The sequence below is a fragment of the Corythoichthys intestinalis genome, chromosome 1, assembly GCF_030265065.1.
Source record: "Corythoichthys intestinalis isolate RoL2023-P3 chromosome 1, ASM3026506v1, whole genome shotgun sequence".
Taxonomy (NCBI): Eukaryota; Metazoa; Chordata; class Actinopteri; order Syngnathiformes; family Syngnathidae; genus Corythoichthys; species Corythoichthys intestinalis.
In genome coordinates this window covers 29,853,193-29,870,944 of record NC_080395.1, presented here as the reverse complement: position 1 = coordinate 29,870,944, position 17,752 = coordinate 29,853,193, and the positions used below count along the sequence as shown (strand labels likewise).

Below are 17,752 nucleotides of genomic sequence, written 5' to 3'. Positions count from 1 at the left end.
TTCTATTCTATTCTATTCTATTCTATTCTATTCTAGATGTACTGGATGTTTAATATATCAGTTATATTTGCTTATGTATCAATACATAGTACACTGATCCCTTGCTATTTCACGCTTAATACTTCGCGCCTTCAGTCCATCGCAGATTTTTTTTTTAGTTAACAAATAAATAAATAAATAAATGCAGTATTTTATAGAGCTGTCCCAATCATATCACTTAGTCTTTCACTCTCTCTGCTGCCGCTTTTCTTGGTCAGGCAGTGCACTGGAAGTTAACGAATGATTGACAGACTCTTAAGGTTTGATCTGGCCAAAGACACATGGAAGCTGAAATTTCAAGGCGCTGCATGTGTCAGTCATCGTTTGACTTGTTAACCCTTTAACACCTAAGCCTATTTTGGCCGAATTTGCATGCCTTTGATGTTGCCTTTATATTTCAAAGAAAATAATGTTCACAATGGCCGGGTTGGGTCCCTTTTTTCAGGACACCATAACCTTCATGTCCAAATTGTTGCTTTCTTTACTGACCAATTAAAATCAACATTTTGGACCCAAAAAAACAAACAAATTCCATAATCCTTCAAAATGTGGAGGGTATCTATTTGTAAGGTTAGATATTGGACCCAACACCTTATAAAAACAGTATATACATACAATCAAGGTCCTCTAACACATACATCTATATACAAATTAAAAAGATTGATCGTGAAGAAAAAAATATAACATTGAATAAAAAGTATTTTCAAAAATATTGACAATAACAGGACACGGAGCTACGTCACACACAACGTCACACAGACCACTGTTCCACCGTTTGCGCACTGTTGTCAGCCTGTCAGTCTTCTAACTTGCCGACTCATCCAAGGAAAACAACGACAAATGCGGCTCATCCTCTTCCTTGAGTTGATAAAATAATGCATTAGCTTGCCAATCCAACCGGCCGTCGCTCGCTCCCTTGCCTCCCTTTCCTTAGGTGGCGCCTTGATCGGCAATTTATTAAAAATGTTCACGTTAGCTTCGTCCTTCTTGACCTCGCAACAGCTCCTAGGATATGCAGTCTTTCGTGCTGCTTTCGGTTTTGAAAAACAACAAGAAATGAATGAAAGATGTAGATAAACACATGGTCAATCCAGCGTTTTAATGCTTATTTTTGAGTTCAACAAAACTATAAAACTCAAATGACATTATCTCCCGTTTTACTTGGTCGATTGACTTCAAGTAAAAATTAGTGTGGACCTCTAGTTCCGCACTTTCAAATGAGACCAACCAGCAGCACGAGGGTGATGTAATTACAGCGTGACAAAAGTTCAAAGATGATATGCGTAAACGTGTCACAGCTAAATTGTTCGGTGTTAAAGGGTTAAACAGTTGCTGTGGCAACTCATTGTGTTTAACTGAGCAGCTTGAGCGGATTTAACTGGACTTACTCAATGAAGCATTTAATAAAGACAAGCATTTTTCTACTTTATTCTTGTTTAAAAATAATTTGGTAGGACAGTAACATGTTTAAAACTTATCATAATTATTACACTTGAAGTGCTTAAAAACCCTTTATTAAAATATATACAATATATACATAAAAGTTTCTTTAAATTATACTTTGGGGGACAAAAGGTGAAAAACATGTCTTAGATGCATCTCTTTCCAATGCTATATCTAAATAACTACATTGAACACACACAAAAAAATGTGTTGGGGATGTCGATGCTACTTTGTGGTTTTTCACTTATCGCAGCGAGTTCTGGTCTCCATTAATCCCCAAAAACGAGGGTTTACTGTATTACTATATCATCAATCCATTAAAAAAAAAAATACTGTATATGAATTAATTTTCAGTTCCTCGAGAGTGTAGAAAATGAAGCTAATCATCGCAACGTTGCCGATGTCCAGTGAGAGATATTATTTTAGCTTGTACTAAACTGTGGCTAAAATGGGCGTTTCTGTGTGCCACTTTGCACTCAATTGGCAAAGTGCCAACAAAAGTTGGTCTTTGTACATGATAATATTTTTGGAAACAAGACAAAAAAAGCAGATGAGCCTTTGACAGCATGGCTTATATTTCATGATATGTAAGCCAGAAAACAATCTTACAATAGGGAGTTTTGTATGGTATTACGACATACAGTATGTCGTCATATCGTCTAACCCTGCTTCTCATAACTTTTCACTGACTTTGTTGTTAATCTACACTCACCGGCCACTTTACTGCTCGTTAACACTTAATTTCTAATAACCCAATCACATAGCGGTAACTCAGTGCATTTAGGCATGTAGACGTGGTATAAGACAATCTCCTGCAGTTCAAACCGAGCATCAGTATGGGGAAAAAGGTGATTTAAGTGACTTTGAATGTGGCATGGTTGTTGCTGTCAGAAGGGCTGGTCTAAGTATTTCAGAAACTGCTGATCTACTGGGATTTTCACACACAACCATCTCTAGGGTTTACAGAGAATGGTCCGAAAAAGAAAAAATATCCAGTGAGCGGCAGTTCTGTGGGCGGAAATGCTTTATTGATGCCAGAGGTCAGAGGAGAATGCCCAGACTGGTTCGAGCTGAAAGAAAGGCAACAGTGATTCAAATAACCACCCGTTACAACCAAGGTAGGCAGAAGAGCATTTCTGAACGCACAGTACGTCGAACTTTGAGGCAGATGGGCTACAGCAGCAGAAGACCACGCCGGGTGCCACTCCTTTCAGCTAAGAACAGGAATCTGAGGCTACAATTTGCACAAGCTCATCGAAATTGGACAATAGAAGATTTGAAAAATGTTGCCTGGTCTGATGAGTCTCGATTTCTGCTGCGACATTCGGATGGTAGGGTCAGAATTTGGCGTCAACAACATGAAAGCATGGATCCATCCTGCCTTGTATCAACGGTTCAGGCTGGTGGTGGTGGTGGTGTAATGGTGTGGGGAATATTTTCTTGGCACTCTTTGGGCCCCTTGGTACCAATTGAGCATCGTTGGACCGCTAGAGCCTACCTGAGTATTGTTGCTGACCATGTCCATCCCTTTATGACCACAATGTACCCAACTTCTGATGGCTACTTTCAGCAGGATAATGCGCCATGTCATAAAGCTGGAATCATCTCAGACTGGTTTCTTGAACATGACAATGAGTTCACTGTACTCAAATGGCCTCCACAGTCACCAGATCTCAATCCAATAGAGCATATTTGGGATGAGATTCGCATCATGGATGTGCAGCCGATAAATCTGCACCAACTGTGTGATGCCATCGTGTCAATATGGACCAAACTCTCTGAGGAATGCTTCCAGCACCTTGTTGAATCTATGCCACGAAGAATTGAGGCAGTTCTGAAGGCAAAAGTGGGTCCAACCCATTACTAGCATGGTGTACCTAATAAAGTGGCCAGTGAGTATCTTTCTACTGTCTCTAATAGGCAAAATATGACATTTATCATTTTTAGCCGTGCATCTACTTGACCGAGGATTAAAAAATAGTATTTAACACTAGTAGTAACACTAGTAGTAGAAATAGTATTTGCTTTACAAGGCAAATGGATCCATTCTGAGCAGAGCAGATACTGCGCAGTGGATATGGTGCATACATGCGCACTATGAATCCATACTTTCAGCTTTGCTATTCAACATTATTTGCTACAGCTATAAAGCCAACAAAAGAATACCTCACTCCAGTACAAATGAATGAGCTCTGGTTCCTAGTTATCACAGCTCATTGTTCCAATCAGGCTGCTTTTGAAAAGGAAGCCGTGCTCTCCTTTGGACAGCTCATTAAGATAACACACACGGGTTCCCCATCGTCGCCATTAAAGAGGAGCTTGTTTTGGGCGTCTTTGTCTTGGGCAGGAACCTATGCCTTTGTCAGCACAATTGGAGCCAGATGGCAAAACAAAAGCCGCCTATCTGGAGTGCTTGCATGAGCCCATCTCAGAAGGCAAGAGCCATTAGCACGCCTTCACCATTGCGCCGCCCCGCGACGTCCACCTGGATCGAAACACAATTCACATAATGACGAGAAGGATCGAGGGAGAAGATGGCTGCGAGTTGTTGCTGTGATCTGCTCACGCTTTTTGCCCCCATACCTGTCCGCCCTCCCACCCATTTTCATTCAAGCTGAAAGACCAGCTAGTTGTGACATGACTGACCCCACTCTTGGCGGAGTGAGATCGCCCTGAAACATTCATGAGGTATGCAATAAAGAATAGAAAAAGTCATTGCGCACATTGCTGTCACCTCACAGCTTATTAAAATCACATGGCTTTAACTTTACTGTTAGCTGGAAAGGCTAAATAATTCAGTCAGACTAAAGGAGGAGTCAAATGACTAATGAGATTAACACGTGAAGGAGAGGTGCTAAGGATGAACATAACCGAGCCTCCTCCATGTTTCACACTAGGGACAGTGTACCTTTCTAGGTATGCAGAGATGCCAATCCCTTTCATTGCCACTCAGGAGCATTCTGGACAACGGTAAACCATCTGAGGTGTATTTTGTGTTTAACCTTAAAGTGCCTGTGACACGAAAAAGCATGTTTATTTCATAATACACACAGTATTTTTTGCTCCTGAGTCCTGAATGATATGGACCGCTTGGATGTGCGTGGAAGCGATCGCTATATTTATTTGAAAACGAGTGACTTCCGGCTTCGATCTTGCATTGAGGAGGAGGGCGCTGTGACGTGTACGGGAGAAGGAGTCCTTTTCACTTTACAGCCGTACTGTTGTATGAGAAGGACTAAGGATTCAGCTGATTTTGCGGATTAATTTGTTTATTTTTCGCATCACACCAGTCAAACGGCTGCAGAAGGCGTGTGCGCCTTTTTGGAGTTTCAAAAGGTTCCCATTCACCGTGGATATTGGCTAAAAACAAGCCCTACTACTGTGGGACCATGGGACTTAACGAGGAAGTGAGTAAACATCTTGTTTCGTATTATGTCAAATACTGGGATCATTTTAATACGGAGGTGGCTTGCATTTTGTGGCTGACATGCTCATTGTCCCCTTGGCCAACAGCTTGTCGCACATTCTCCCGCTGGGCGAGCACTATACTCGGCTTTTTCCCCTCTTCATGTGCCCGGCGTTCTGTCAAATTTTCCACCCGATCAGAAATTGCAACTTTGTGTTAAAAATAGCCACGAATACAGCGATTACAAAGTAAACACAACAAACTTTCTTTAAATAAAGGACTACTGACGTTTGATCATTGATAGGCATGTAAAAAGCTCTTCTCATGCACATTAGCTGTACGTTAGCTGCACAACTGCAGCCGCCCTCCTCCGGGGAACGAGCTTTAAATTGCTCTTCCCCGGGCGGTTTGCCGATGGGCGAAAACAATCAACAACCCAGTCGTCATCTCAAATGACCCGGGCTAGTTATGTGTGATTTTCCGCTTCGAAGACTTTGAAACATCACTCGGTTCGGGTTAGCATGTCGGCTAGCTGTCACGCCTCTTGGTTTGTTTACATTCTCCGAAGCCGGGGAAGGGAAATGACAGAAGCTCGATTTAGGTGCCATAAATTATCGTTCGGGAGGTGCGACAGTAAAGGTGAAGTCGACAGTTTTGACCATTATGGAGCAATTTTGCCATGTCGTCCTGAATAAGTGCATTTTTATTATTTCATATTCCATTTAGCACAAGACCATGCTATTTGTCACGACCATGCCATTTATTTAGCAATTGGGGAAAAATACTAAGATAAAAAGAATATCCTGTAAAAATATTGAAGTAGAGAGACTGAAACAACATTTTGTGGCTCTCTTCATCGCATTTTCCTCGTTGTGAATAATTCCCCCTCGACGGGCTGACTAGTCCTTCTCAAGCCATTTATTTAGCTATTGGGGAAAAATACTTGGATAAAAAGAATATCCTGTAAAAATATTGGAGTAGAGAGACTGAAACAATGACATTTTGCGGCTCTCTTCGTCGCGTTTTCCTCGTCCTGAATAATTCCCCCTCAATGGGCTGAATAGTAAAACCGATGAGCCCATTCTCCCGCTGACGTCATCCACCTGTTGGGGACGCTAGAGCCCTATAATGGTAGGCGTGGCTAACCGGCAGATTAAAAGACTAATTTCTCGTCATCTGCGCGTTGCTAAATTGTTGTATATAGTCGAATCGTCTCAAAATATGACTCTAATTCACATAATAATGCCATTTAAGACTTTTTTTCTCGTGTCATATGCTCTTTAAGCCGTCCCTAATCCTGAACTAGATAAGCACTATAGAAACTGAATTGATGGACTGTATTTGTGGACACAAAACTAAGCAAAACTCGTATTCATTATTTTCTTGTCAACTGCGAATATGAAGCTCGAAGTGTTGGCCTTGCTATCAACTTCTAAAAATGTTTCTTGATTTCCCTGCTGACGTTATATAATGTGTCTCATCTTTGTTTTCATTCATCGGGCATTCCAATGAAAGTACAAAACTGATCAAGAGGCAGCAAAACTTTAGAACAACGAGGACTTCAAGGGCCTCTTGGGATGTTCCCTTTTTTGTACTGTGTGGTGTCGCTATAAAAAGTGTTTTTTCCTTTTTACCCCAACATATCTAAGTCTGGCTGGACCGTAAGGCTTGATATACACGGTTGCTCTACCACCGCCCATTTGGTGAAACTTGAACATAATGGATTTTACGGTGTAGCTTTTGGGGAACGAGTAATGTAAAACAGCTTGTTGGCATCTCCAAATGAGTGCATCTGTCTCCATTCAACACACATACAAACACACCCCCACACACGCACACACTTGACTAAGAATGATGCCAACAGGCTGCTGGACTTGGTGCCTGGAGCAGGTCTCATTTTTTATGTGTGTTCATGCTTCATCAGCATTCACTGGCACTTGAGTAAACAAAGTTAACATTCACTAAGTGCTTTTGTTGGGTCGCCCTAACACCTGCCCACCTGCTTAGTTTCTCTAAGTGTCCAACTGCTTCACTTGCTATTTCATCTTATTGGTTGTCTTCGAAAAACAACATTGACAGTTTACACCAATTAGCAAGAGTTCACATTTATTTTATTTTGTGTTTTTGTGTTGTTCATATTGTCTATGGTGCACCCTGCAGTTATAGTAACATCGAAGTGGGCGAGGAACCATATTTTGTAATGTTGGCCTTTTTCACTGCTTGCATCATAGGTTTGACCCGCAATTTTTTTCAGGTATCCCAGAATCGAATGGTATTGATTATATCAGTGCCTTAGTGACAACATTGGTATAGATCCTTTTTAGAGCTTGCGGCGTTGCCATCGTAGTCGATGATGTAAATGCGTCAGCGGGCACCGCCACACCTTGCAAATGAATTTTTTTTTTTTTTTAAAGGCCGTTTATTTTTGGAACTTGTGGGAACAACACACCTCCTGTTTGCCGCAGCTGACGCCAGCACAACAACTACCAGCAACAACAGGAAGACGTCTCCCTCTGTCGCACCTACCTCACGTCAGTGCGCCGAAAGTCGTCTCTACAACAACACAGATGGCGAACGGGAGAGTCGAGAATATGTTCCAATCTGCGGTAAAACCAGTTTAAAATTACCAAAAACACATCGACAAGGGTCATTGACAACAGCCAACATGGCTCGCGCTAGCCATGTTGAATAAACGTCTCCATTCTTTGCTCACGCTAATTACTTGTCGCTTTAACAAAGTCACGTCTGCCCCTCGCTGATTGGTCCACTCAGCTGTCTGTTTGCTGTGGCTTGCTCCACCCACGGAATTTGATCCGCCGGACGGTCGCCAGACTCAATCGTTGTAACAGCGGTGAGTCTGGTATACCAGGCAAGGCGCATTTAGGACTGAAAATGGTTAAATATTAGATGAAATGTCTTGTTTTCTCATGTATATTTATAATTGCTCTTCACCTAAAAAAATATATGTTTTATCCGATTACTTGATTAATCGATAGAATTTTCAATCGATTACTCGATTACTAAAATATTCGATCGCTGCAGCCCTAATCAAAAGCTCTATTTGTCTTGTTTTTTATGTTATTTTGTAGATGGAAACATTATTCAGATGTTTGGGATGTCACAAAAGCAAAAAATTAGCTGTGTTAAAGTCAAAGTTATGTTTTTTTTTTTTTTTTCTTTCTTTTTTTTTAAACCTGTCCTGTTCAGCTGTTTGACACAGAGAATGGAAGTCTAAGTGCCCAGATTCTGAACAGTTTTAATGTTTCACATTGAGAGTCTGACATACTCCCATTGTGATCATTCAAAATACCTTTTTATTATGACAAAGCAGCGAACAGGAAGGGATTATGGGGGGGACAGAAGAAAAGAAATACAAGAGAAGAAGGAAAAGAAACACATACACAAACAACAACTAGAAATACATTGAACATCTAAACTAGTTACTAATATGCTGGTGCTATCGTCAGCGAGATGTATTTCCGGTTTACACCATGTGGGGGCCTATTGGCCAGTGAAAGAGGAGAATGGGGGTGGGGGTGTCTATAAGCCTATAAGCTAAGTGATTGAAAGGGGTAGAGTGTACACAAATCAGTTCTGTGATCTAGAACCCAGTAATCGTGTGAATCTCTTATGAGTAAGCCCGTTGGCGACCAACCCTACGCCGCCGCAAGTCAAAGTTATGTTTGAAATGTATGATTTTACAAAAAGCTCAATTTCACTTTTTTTCATCAGAAATTGGAAATTTGCTAAAACTAAGCTATTTTCTAATGCTGGTATCTAAAGAATGGAAAAAGATATGAAGTTACTTTTTTCCTGCTGAAAGAAAAGAGTCTAATCTTTCTTTTGGTGGGTTCCATGTTTATATAGCAATAGAACAGAATTTTCTGTGGGCCTTGCAAAATCAGTCAAACTCCAGTAAAACGGCAGGGAGCGAAGGGGGTTGCTCCGGTGAAAATGGCTGGGAGTGAATGAGTTAATCATACAGCTACCAAGCTTCTCTGGCAAGATCAAACCAACAAACCTGTCAATCATCATTAACTTTAAGTAGCTAACCCCAGGAAATTACTGACCAAAAAAAGCAGCAGGAAGGAGAGTGAGAGGCTGTACGAGCATGAAGCAGAAAAATGTCAATATATTTTTCAACTAAAAACCCGATCCTTTTCACTTTATTCCGATCCTGTAAAAAATGGCGCGATTGGCCTGATTTTCGATCACGTGATCAGATCGGAACATGCCTAGTAGCATTGCTATTTTGTGTGTATGGATTGGTATGGGTTGTCTGACCTGTCTTTGACTCATCTTCTTCCAGTTCCTTGGCCTCCTCAGCTGTGGGAGAAGACAAGACAAGAGGATATGGTATGAGTGAAAGGTAACGGCCACAATGCAGTCACTTCATCAGCAGCCTGGGGCGAGCTCAGAAAACAAACTGTGATGAGAGCGCCCGTATAGCCATCAAGCCCAGTGTGCTGGTGTCCCGTAGTGACACACACACGCATGCACACAATCATAGCCATAGTCAACTTCAAGATGCTATCCATCGCTCTCACCAGGAGAGTAAACATATTCGTCGATAGCTTCTGGCTATAGCAAAATCAGGGGGGTTGAGGGATGAATTTGGTGAGCGCCACACCTGCACGCATGCATGTCCCGATTTAATGTCATCAAAGAACTTTGCAGTCGCTCTCATCGGGTACATGTTGCAGAAATTTAATGGCTTTTTCACAAATGTTTGCCTTTCTGTTGTTTTCAGATTAAACAACCACATAATTTATACAGTAGTACCTTGAAATACGAACGCATTGACAAAAGATTCTTTGGATATACAGTATAACATAAAATATGACAACATGCTCGAAATACGACAATTTACGACAGCATTTTGGGAGAAAAATCCTCATGGGTCACAAGAAAGTTAGTGCAGGTGGTAGCTTACCATTCAAATGAAGAAAGAAATCATAGAAAAATATGAGTGTGGTTTGCGTATGAGTGAACTGGCGAGACTATACGGCTCACCGTATCCTCATCTACATACACACCCGCTGAAGCCTCTAACCTTCGTTCGGCATTAAGTTAAGGTGACAAGAAAAACTTTACAAAAGTGGTAGTGTTTTGCCTTGAGGAAGACTGTGTTTCCCATGATAAGTGTTACTGTTTTGCCTTGAGGAAGACTGCGTTTCCCATGATGACCGGCGCACACCCGCATTGTGTCGTAAAATCGCCAATCAAACAAAAATCCATCTCCCGGTCGCCTGAAGATCGATAAACGACATTTCTGTTTCCAGCGGCTGTGTGATGGATGAATAGTTATAAGGTAATAAATCCAGTTGTGGCTAAACAATAGCATATGACGGTTAGAAAAGGTGTGCCTTAGTGTGGCTAAACTCCACCCCCACCCGAATTTGTCAGCAATGACACACGTTCGTTTGGGGGGCAGGGGGTGTCACACCAGCGAGTGAAAGCCGGGCCAATGTTTATTTTTGAGTATCCTGGTAGCCTCCCTTTTTTTCCTCCTAGGACAAAACTTTTTGTCTCTTTTGTTGCTCTGCCATCTTTGCAGAATCCGCGTAAAAGTGTTCGCATCGACTTCTGTCTTTATAATGAATGGGGTATGGGGGAAGTGAAGTACGCCGTAAAGCAGTCAGCACAATTGTACTTTTTGTTTTTTTGTGTGTGTGGCAGGGTTCCTGCCACCCTCCTCAAAGTTAATTAGTGCCGTTGAAAGCAATGCAGACCCCCTTCAAGATATAAGAGAGGTGTCATTCAATTAGTTGTCAGTTGACTTATTATCACAAATCTTATGAAAATATTTTATAAAGTTTGAAAAGTGACCTAGTGCTTTACATTTCTTAATTATTTATAATTTAGGTTTTTTACATGTGTTTAATTTAATGCATTTATAAATCGGACAGAACACAGCTCACCATATCCTCCTCTACCTTTACACCGGCAGTCACCAGTCTCTTTTAGTTAAGGTGACATTAAAAACCCTTTTTTATTACCAATTTATCTATAATTTATTTGTTTTGCTATGTGTAATTGCTATTTGTAATTGTACCTGCAGTATTTATTAAGGGTTTAGCGTGTTTTTGCACTGTGGCGCAAATTAATCAAATTATAATGTACTCTTATGGGGAAATTCCTCTCGACATACAACCATTTCGACATACAAAACAGGTCCTGGAACCAATTAAATGTTGTATGTTGAGGTATCAATGTATTATTATGACTTTTTTGTTATTGATTTTGTGTGTGTGAGTTCGTCTTCTTTTTGTTATTTATAATAATAAACAAATGCCTCCAGATATGTTGGACAGAGGTCTGCTACCTTCAAGTGTTACTGTTCGTTGTGGGGCACTTGCTTACAGTGAAAGCAAGCAGCTAGCCAGCCACCCAAAACACATATTTTTTTAGACAGCTGATAAACACACACTTACTAACAAAGTCTAATCTAAATGTGATTTAAGTTTATCCAAACTTGAAAAACAATTGATTTGTTTTTTTGCCACTTGTTTGAATTTGCAAAATTATTTTTTCATCAACCAAAAAGGTTTAATTAGTTAATTGCGACCAAATATACATCATCAAGTTAATATCAAAATAGAAGAAATATAACATGAGAAAGTGAAAACTGAACTCAACCAACGGATAATAATATTCATTCGAAGGGCTACACATTCGATAAAAACCTCTGAGGCTGCTTCAGGTTAAACTACATTCACTACATTAACGGCAGGTTATTCATACCCCCGCTGTAAATTATTCTCGCCCCCCCCCCCCCCCCCAATATATTAAATTGAATATATTTTTTTCCCATGAAGTGATTAAAATTGTAAGGCAATGAAATATAGTGAAACATAGTTTATTTCAACCTCTCAGTTGATCATTACTCGCTTGGTATGTCATTTTTTTATTTACGTCATTTTTTGTTTAGTAATTTTTGAACTCATACCAGGGTTTCCCCTAGGATTTTTTGAAGCTGTGGTGGGCCGCATGGGAGTCGGACAGCCTCACCATGTCGTGCCACAGCTAAATTGCGTCATATCATGACAAATGAGATTTTTTCCCCCCACATTTTTTCCCAAGAAGAATCATAACAAATATATATTTGAAATATTTCATTAGCCAGGCTAATGTCGTAGCTCACAGCTATGGTACATGTACGTAAAATGCGTAGTTGATTATAGCTACATTACCCTACGTAATAATACTTTTTATTCTCATATTAATAGTACGACTTACATCTCGTAGTCCTTCTTTTTCTTTTTTTTTGGGCCCAAATACGTACTACATTACCACAACAATAATAGTCCTTATGTTAACTGACCCATTTCAAGGAGTAAAGGGAAATTCTAATAGCTGTGTAAAGCGTTTTACTAGTTTCGGTGAGAAGGTGAATCATTTTTTAAATTTTTTTATTATTATTATTTGTGAACTACATTTCCGCACAAATATCATTAAGCCTAGCAAGGAGAGGTATGAGCAGAGGTTGCGCTAGACTTTTTCGTTGTCTGTCATTTTGACTGACAGTGTCATAAAAATTCGGTCATAATCTATTTTTACCCGTCACTTACATTTTTAAAATGATAATAATGACATATTCAATAGTATTTAGTTTTCATTCATTTTTAATTAATATTCTGTCTTAACAATCTTAACAAGAGGCAAACAGACAGCGGAGTGCACCAATCAGCGACGGGCAGACGTGCCGTTAGCAAAGCGACGAGGGCAGGACGTGGGACTTGCGCGCGGAAGTAAACATACGAGGAGAGCGGAGTTTATTCAACATGGCTAGCGCGAGACAGACTGTTGTCAATGACTCGTGTCGATATGTTTTAGCTCATTTAAAACTGAATTTACCGCGGATTGGAACATATTCTCGGCTCTCCCGTTTGCCATCCGTGTTCTTGTAGAGACGACTTTCGGTGCGCAAGAGTGACGTTGCTCGTGAAGAACACGTCACGCAAATAAACAAATCTGATTTGTCGATTGATTTGTACCTACTCGAGAGGACGTTAATGGGCTGGGTCCCAGACTTTTCTCTCAGTGTTTGAAAAATACAGGGAGAACAGTCTGGCCGTGCCAGGCAAACACTCAGTTGCCTTGACATTTTTCCGAGTAAGGCCAACGACGTCATGCATCAAGAGAGACAATGGCTAATTAATATGCTCACTCGCCACCCTGTGGTCTGGGGTGTGAATTGCAACCTGTCAAAATGACAGATGGACTTCAATTTTTTCCGTCACCGTTTTAAAAAACCGGTCAACGACGGAAAATATTCGGTTAACGCGACCCCTGGGTATGAGAGTATTTTTTTTAGTGTCCCAGACCTCGTGAAACTTGAAAAAAAGCGCATTTTATCAAGGTTGTGTATACCCGTCCCCCGAAACAGCCTGATAGCACAGATACAATTACGCCTGCACCTCTGCTATTGGATGCGTTGTTGACGTTAACTGAAAATAGAACAAGGCTCTATTTTGGGCCCCGCCTCTTGGCGCAAATTCATTCAAACTTGCCGCTCCGTCCAAGACTTATCGCCGAAAAGTCCAATCCAAAACCGTAATGCCCCAGATTGGGGGAGGAAGGAGAGGAGTTGGTATTGGCTTAACCACTTTATTGTGGCAACAATAATAAAGAAAAACAATAACAAAATAACAGCGGGCTGCCGCAACATGCGACCACTATCTCTCGCTATCTCGCCCGTTCTCCCATTCTTCCTACTTGCTTCCCCCTACGTCACAGCTACCCAGTCCAATCATCTCTTAAGGGGGCTACGCTTAGTTATGGACATTACAATAAACAATGAATAGGTTGCCGCGGAACCCTTCACACTAGGCTGCCGCTAGTTTGAAACGGCCTTAAAAAAAAAAAAAAAAAAAAAATCTCATTTGCAAGGCATGGCGGTGCGCCACAATCTTTTATTTGTAGGGGAAAACCGCATACACTTATTTAATTTATGGATAAATGGGGAAAAAAAACAAGAGGAACACCTGGAGTTTTATGTTACCGACAAAGATGGCAGCATCAAATGAATGCTTTATTGATGCAGGACCTAAATAACAGAAGATTCTGATAATGGTGAGAAGACAGGAACCACACAGTAAATTCACATGGGAAGAGGAAACAGCCCCGCAGTGGAACGTGCACATGCTGTGTCAAGACCTAGCCCGTTGTTACGCATACACTCAAAGTTGAAATCCATGCTATTGTTATACCATGCACTAGCAGGGACAGAGACTCGCCGGTGTGAAAAACTAAAACAGGCTGATTTCAGCAGAGATACATAGGGTGTGCAAAGTGTGATTTAAAGGCAGTGTAATGATGAACTGCCACCGCAACAGGAAAATCATTATTGTCTGTCACTTTTTTTCCTTTAATCCTGAGCCCTTTCGTCTTCGCAAACCCTGTAACGCGACCCTCCGTCGTCATGGTAACAAAAGTCAGAATTGGAGAAGTAGTACAGCCGCTATGAGGAAAAGTGGCTCGTTTAAACAAAACAGAACTTCCATCTCCAAACATCGCCCCCCAAAATAAAGGCAAAATACTGGTGCGGAGATATATGGCGCAAAGCCGCTAGCTCTGCTGTTATGAGAGTGGAGGAGACATTTAAATAAAGGTCAGTCGATGTCTGCAAGAGGGCCCAGAGGTTTAAAAATAAATATGGAAGTGACATAGACTCAGAGTGGGGAAGAGTAAATAGCTCCATTGAACATATGGAATCAAATGAAATAGAAAGAAATGTATAATGCACTGCCTCCCATGAGCAAAGGGCTCTTGGGGTTGTGTGGCCCCCTTTTTGTTGGGCGTAAAGGAGGTGGACGTACTGAAAGCAGGATTGATTATCTGGTTAGCTGCCTTATTGAAATGTAAAGGCGTATGTTCGCTTCCAGCAGCGCTTTAGTGTTTGAAGTGGAGAGCCACGCTACCTTATTCGCATACGATACAGACTAGAATGACACCGTGTGAGAACGGCTGCTAGGAGGGAGGATTATAATAGCAATCGTGTGTACCTCGTGAACACGTTGGCCTAATTGTGCTTGTCTTATCTTTAAATGGTGTTCCCGAAGTAAACCGATTACAGTCGAGTCCTACTCGCCACAGTGCCGGTGCGAAGGGTCAGAAAAAAAGAGTGGGGATGTGAGTAAGTAATTTATCTTCGCTGTCTTCTCTGTCATAATGTATGTGTGCCTTCACAGCGCATATCATAACCCAACAGAGCAGCTACGGCTATTGCAGTGAAAGCTAACATTCCTCACAGCCTTTTTCAAATGTACTCCTTAAATAGAACAGCAGAATAATATCATAATAAAGTATTTTACTTATCATCTAATCAATTAATATGGGGATTGACATTTATTTTGCATTATTTAAAATAACAATAAGTAAGGAGAAATGAGAAACAGCAATCTACAACATATGCACTGACATGAATATAGAGATGTAAGATGAATATTTAGCAGTATTGAAACAAATGTCAGCTAATAAATGCAGTGTCTTCTTAATTTAGTTTATATAAAGCTTTTTGTTTAGTTTCTCTCTCCTTAAAATGCATTCTTGGGGGCCATAAAATGCATTCTTAAGTGGGGGCTGTTCTGTCTGTATCTCATGGAAGCCTTGAATACACTTTCAAACACAAGTTTGGAATCCTTGGCTAATAACCATTTCCAAAACACCAAGAACTCACATTTGAAAGTTTTGGTTTTCAAAATAGACGCTTACACATTTTATTAAGTCTTAGGCTACGTTCATACTACAGGTCTTAATGCACGAATCCGATTTTTTCGTGTTTTTCCGACTCGAGTGAGGCATTAACTTGACGGTCTGAACGTGACAAGTCGCATAGAACTGGACCATTTCAAATCCGATCTGGGTCACTTTCGTATGTGGTTCAAATCTGATCTGGGCCACATTTTTCCAGACTGTCGCGGCGGTCTGTACTGTCCAGTCTCTCAAACCGGAATTCATGCAGCAATTACGTCATCAAAAAGCGAGAGAGACGCTACGGTAGCGATGCAGCTGTGAACACGGCTTTTTAGGAAGGGTCGGACTTGACAACAGTCATAAAAAAAAATAAAAATGGGTTGAGGATAAGCCTGAGAATGATCGGTTTTCTGTCTGCTCCATATAAGCAATATTTTAACAATGCTTACACGGCTGAGATTTGGGGCAAACTGCCTGTATGTGTGTGTGACATGCACGGACAGTGCGTGCATGCTATCGATCCATATACTTTTAATATAAGCCTAAACTGGGATTATTTATGTCTATTATTTGTGTCCTCTTTTTAAAAAGCAAAATATGATATCCCTGCAGCCAGCATGTGTGGTCATTTGTTTTGATGCTTCTGCGCATGTGGGTCGTCTTGCTCAGCGTGTGTTGGACTGCGAATTAGTGCGCATGCGTAGTACTTGAACGTTCTCAATGGACAAAGGCAGTCTGAACGGGCACGCCAAAAAAAACAGATATGGCAAAAAATCGGATTTGTGCATTAAGACCTGTAGTATGAACCTAGCCTTATTAGTCTTAGGCTAGGTTCATACTACAATAAGGCTAGGTTCATACTACAGGTTCATACTACAGCCTGCTAGGTTCATACTACAGGTCTTAATGCACAAATCCGATTTTTTGCCATATCTGTTTTTTGGCGTGCCCGTTCAGACTGCCTTTGTCCATTGAGACCGTTCAAGTATCACGCATGCGCACTAATTCGCAGTCCGAGATACGCTCAGTAAAGAGACCCGCATGCGCAGAAGCATCAAAACAATTACACGTGCTAGCTGTATGTCATTCCAATGTGATCATATTTTGATTTCCAAAAAGAGGACACAAATAACAGACATTAATAATCCCCGTTTAGTCTTATATTCAAAGTTTATATGGACTGATAGAACGCATACACGCACACATGAGCATTGACGTGTGCGCGTGAAATGACGTGGGTGCGTCAGTTTGCCCCGACTCGGCCATGTGTGCAATAATGAAATATTGCTCATTCGGCGCACAGAATAAAAATTGTAAGGCTTATTATTTTCTTCGTTTTATTTTCTTATGACTGCGGTCAAGCCCGCTTCGTGCTTAAAAGCACAGTTCAAGCTAGGCTTTAATGCCTACATGGCTGCCGTCCTCCGTGCCTCTTGCTCTTTGCTGGCATAATGGCTGCATGAATTCCGCTTTGGGAGTCTTGACAGTTCAAACTGCCAGTCACGTTCTGAAAAAATGTGGCCCAGATCGGATTCGAACCACATACGAATGTGACTCAGATCGGATTTGAAATGGTCCACTTCTATATGACTTGTCCCATTCAGATCATCAAGTTAATTCATGACTCGAGTTGGAAAACCACGAAAAAATCGGATTCGTGCATTAAGACCTGTAGTAAGAACCTAGCCTTAGTCATATTTTAGTAATTTCAAAATGTGTTTGTCTTCGTATAGTTTTAGTCAGCGAAAACTCAGACCAATTTCGTCTAGTTTTATTCGACAATTCTCAAAATGTTTTCGTCTATAAACTTCAAAAGTTTATGGTCCATGAATAAATAAATAAATAAAAGGTTTCCAACAACTTCAAATGAACATGACAGATGAGCACATAACTGTAGAGTCTACAAGGACATCACAATTTTAACACTGAACAGGAAAACAGCACAGTATTTGCAATTAATTAAACTCACCTGGACACCACAAACTGTATGTAAAATTATTTCCGAGAGTTTAAAAAGACACCGAGGCACCACGCTAAATGCTATTGCTAATGTTAACTCGATACTAACGGTACAACTTAGTTTAGTGTGTGATAATCACTCAGCACAGACCTTTCAAGACTAAAGCGACATGGCATAGCCAAGATAAGAAAACAAAAATTACCAAG

At 40.8% G+C, this 17,752-nt stretch overlaps 1 protein-coding gene across 2 annotated transcripts in view; it reads right to left on the bottom strand.

Moving 5' to 3' along the window:
• The window catches only part of cd276 (CD276 molecule), a 218,394-nt gene that overhangs the window by 56,776 nt on the left and 143,866 nt on the right, over nucleotides 1-17,752 (bottom strand). For both annotated transcript variants that reach the window (XM_057819777.1, XM_057819855.1), the window contains exon 6: nucleotides 9,173-9,214. In XM_057819777.1, the coding sequence (XP_057675760.1) occupies nucleotides 9,173-9,214 (42 nt within the window). The remainder of the gene's footprint in view (nucleotides 1-9,172; nucleotides 9,215-17,752) is intronic.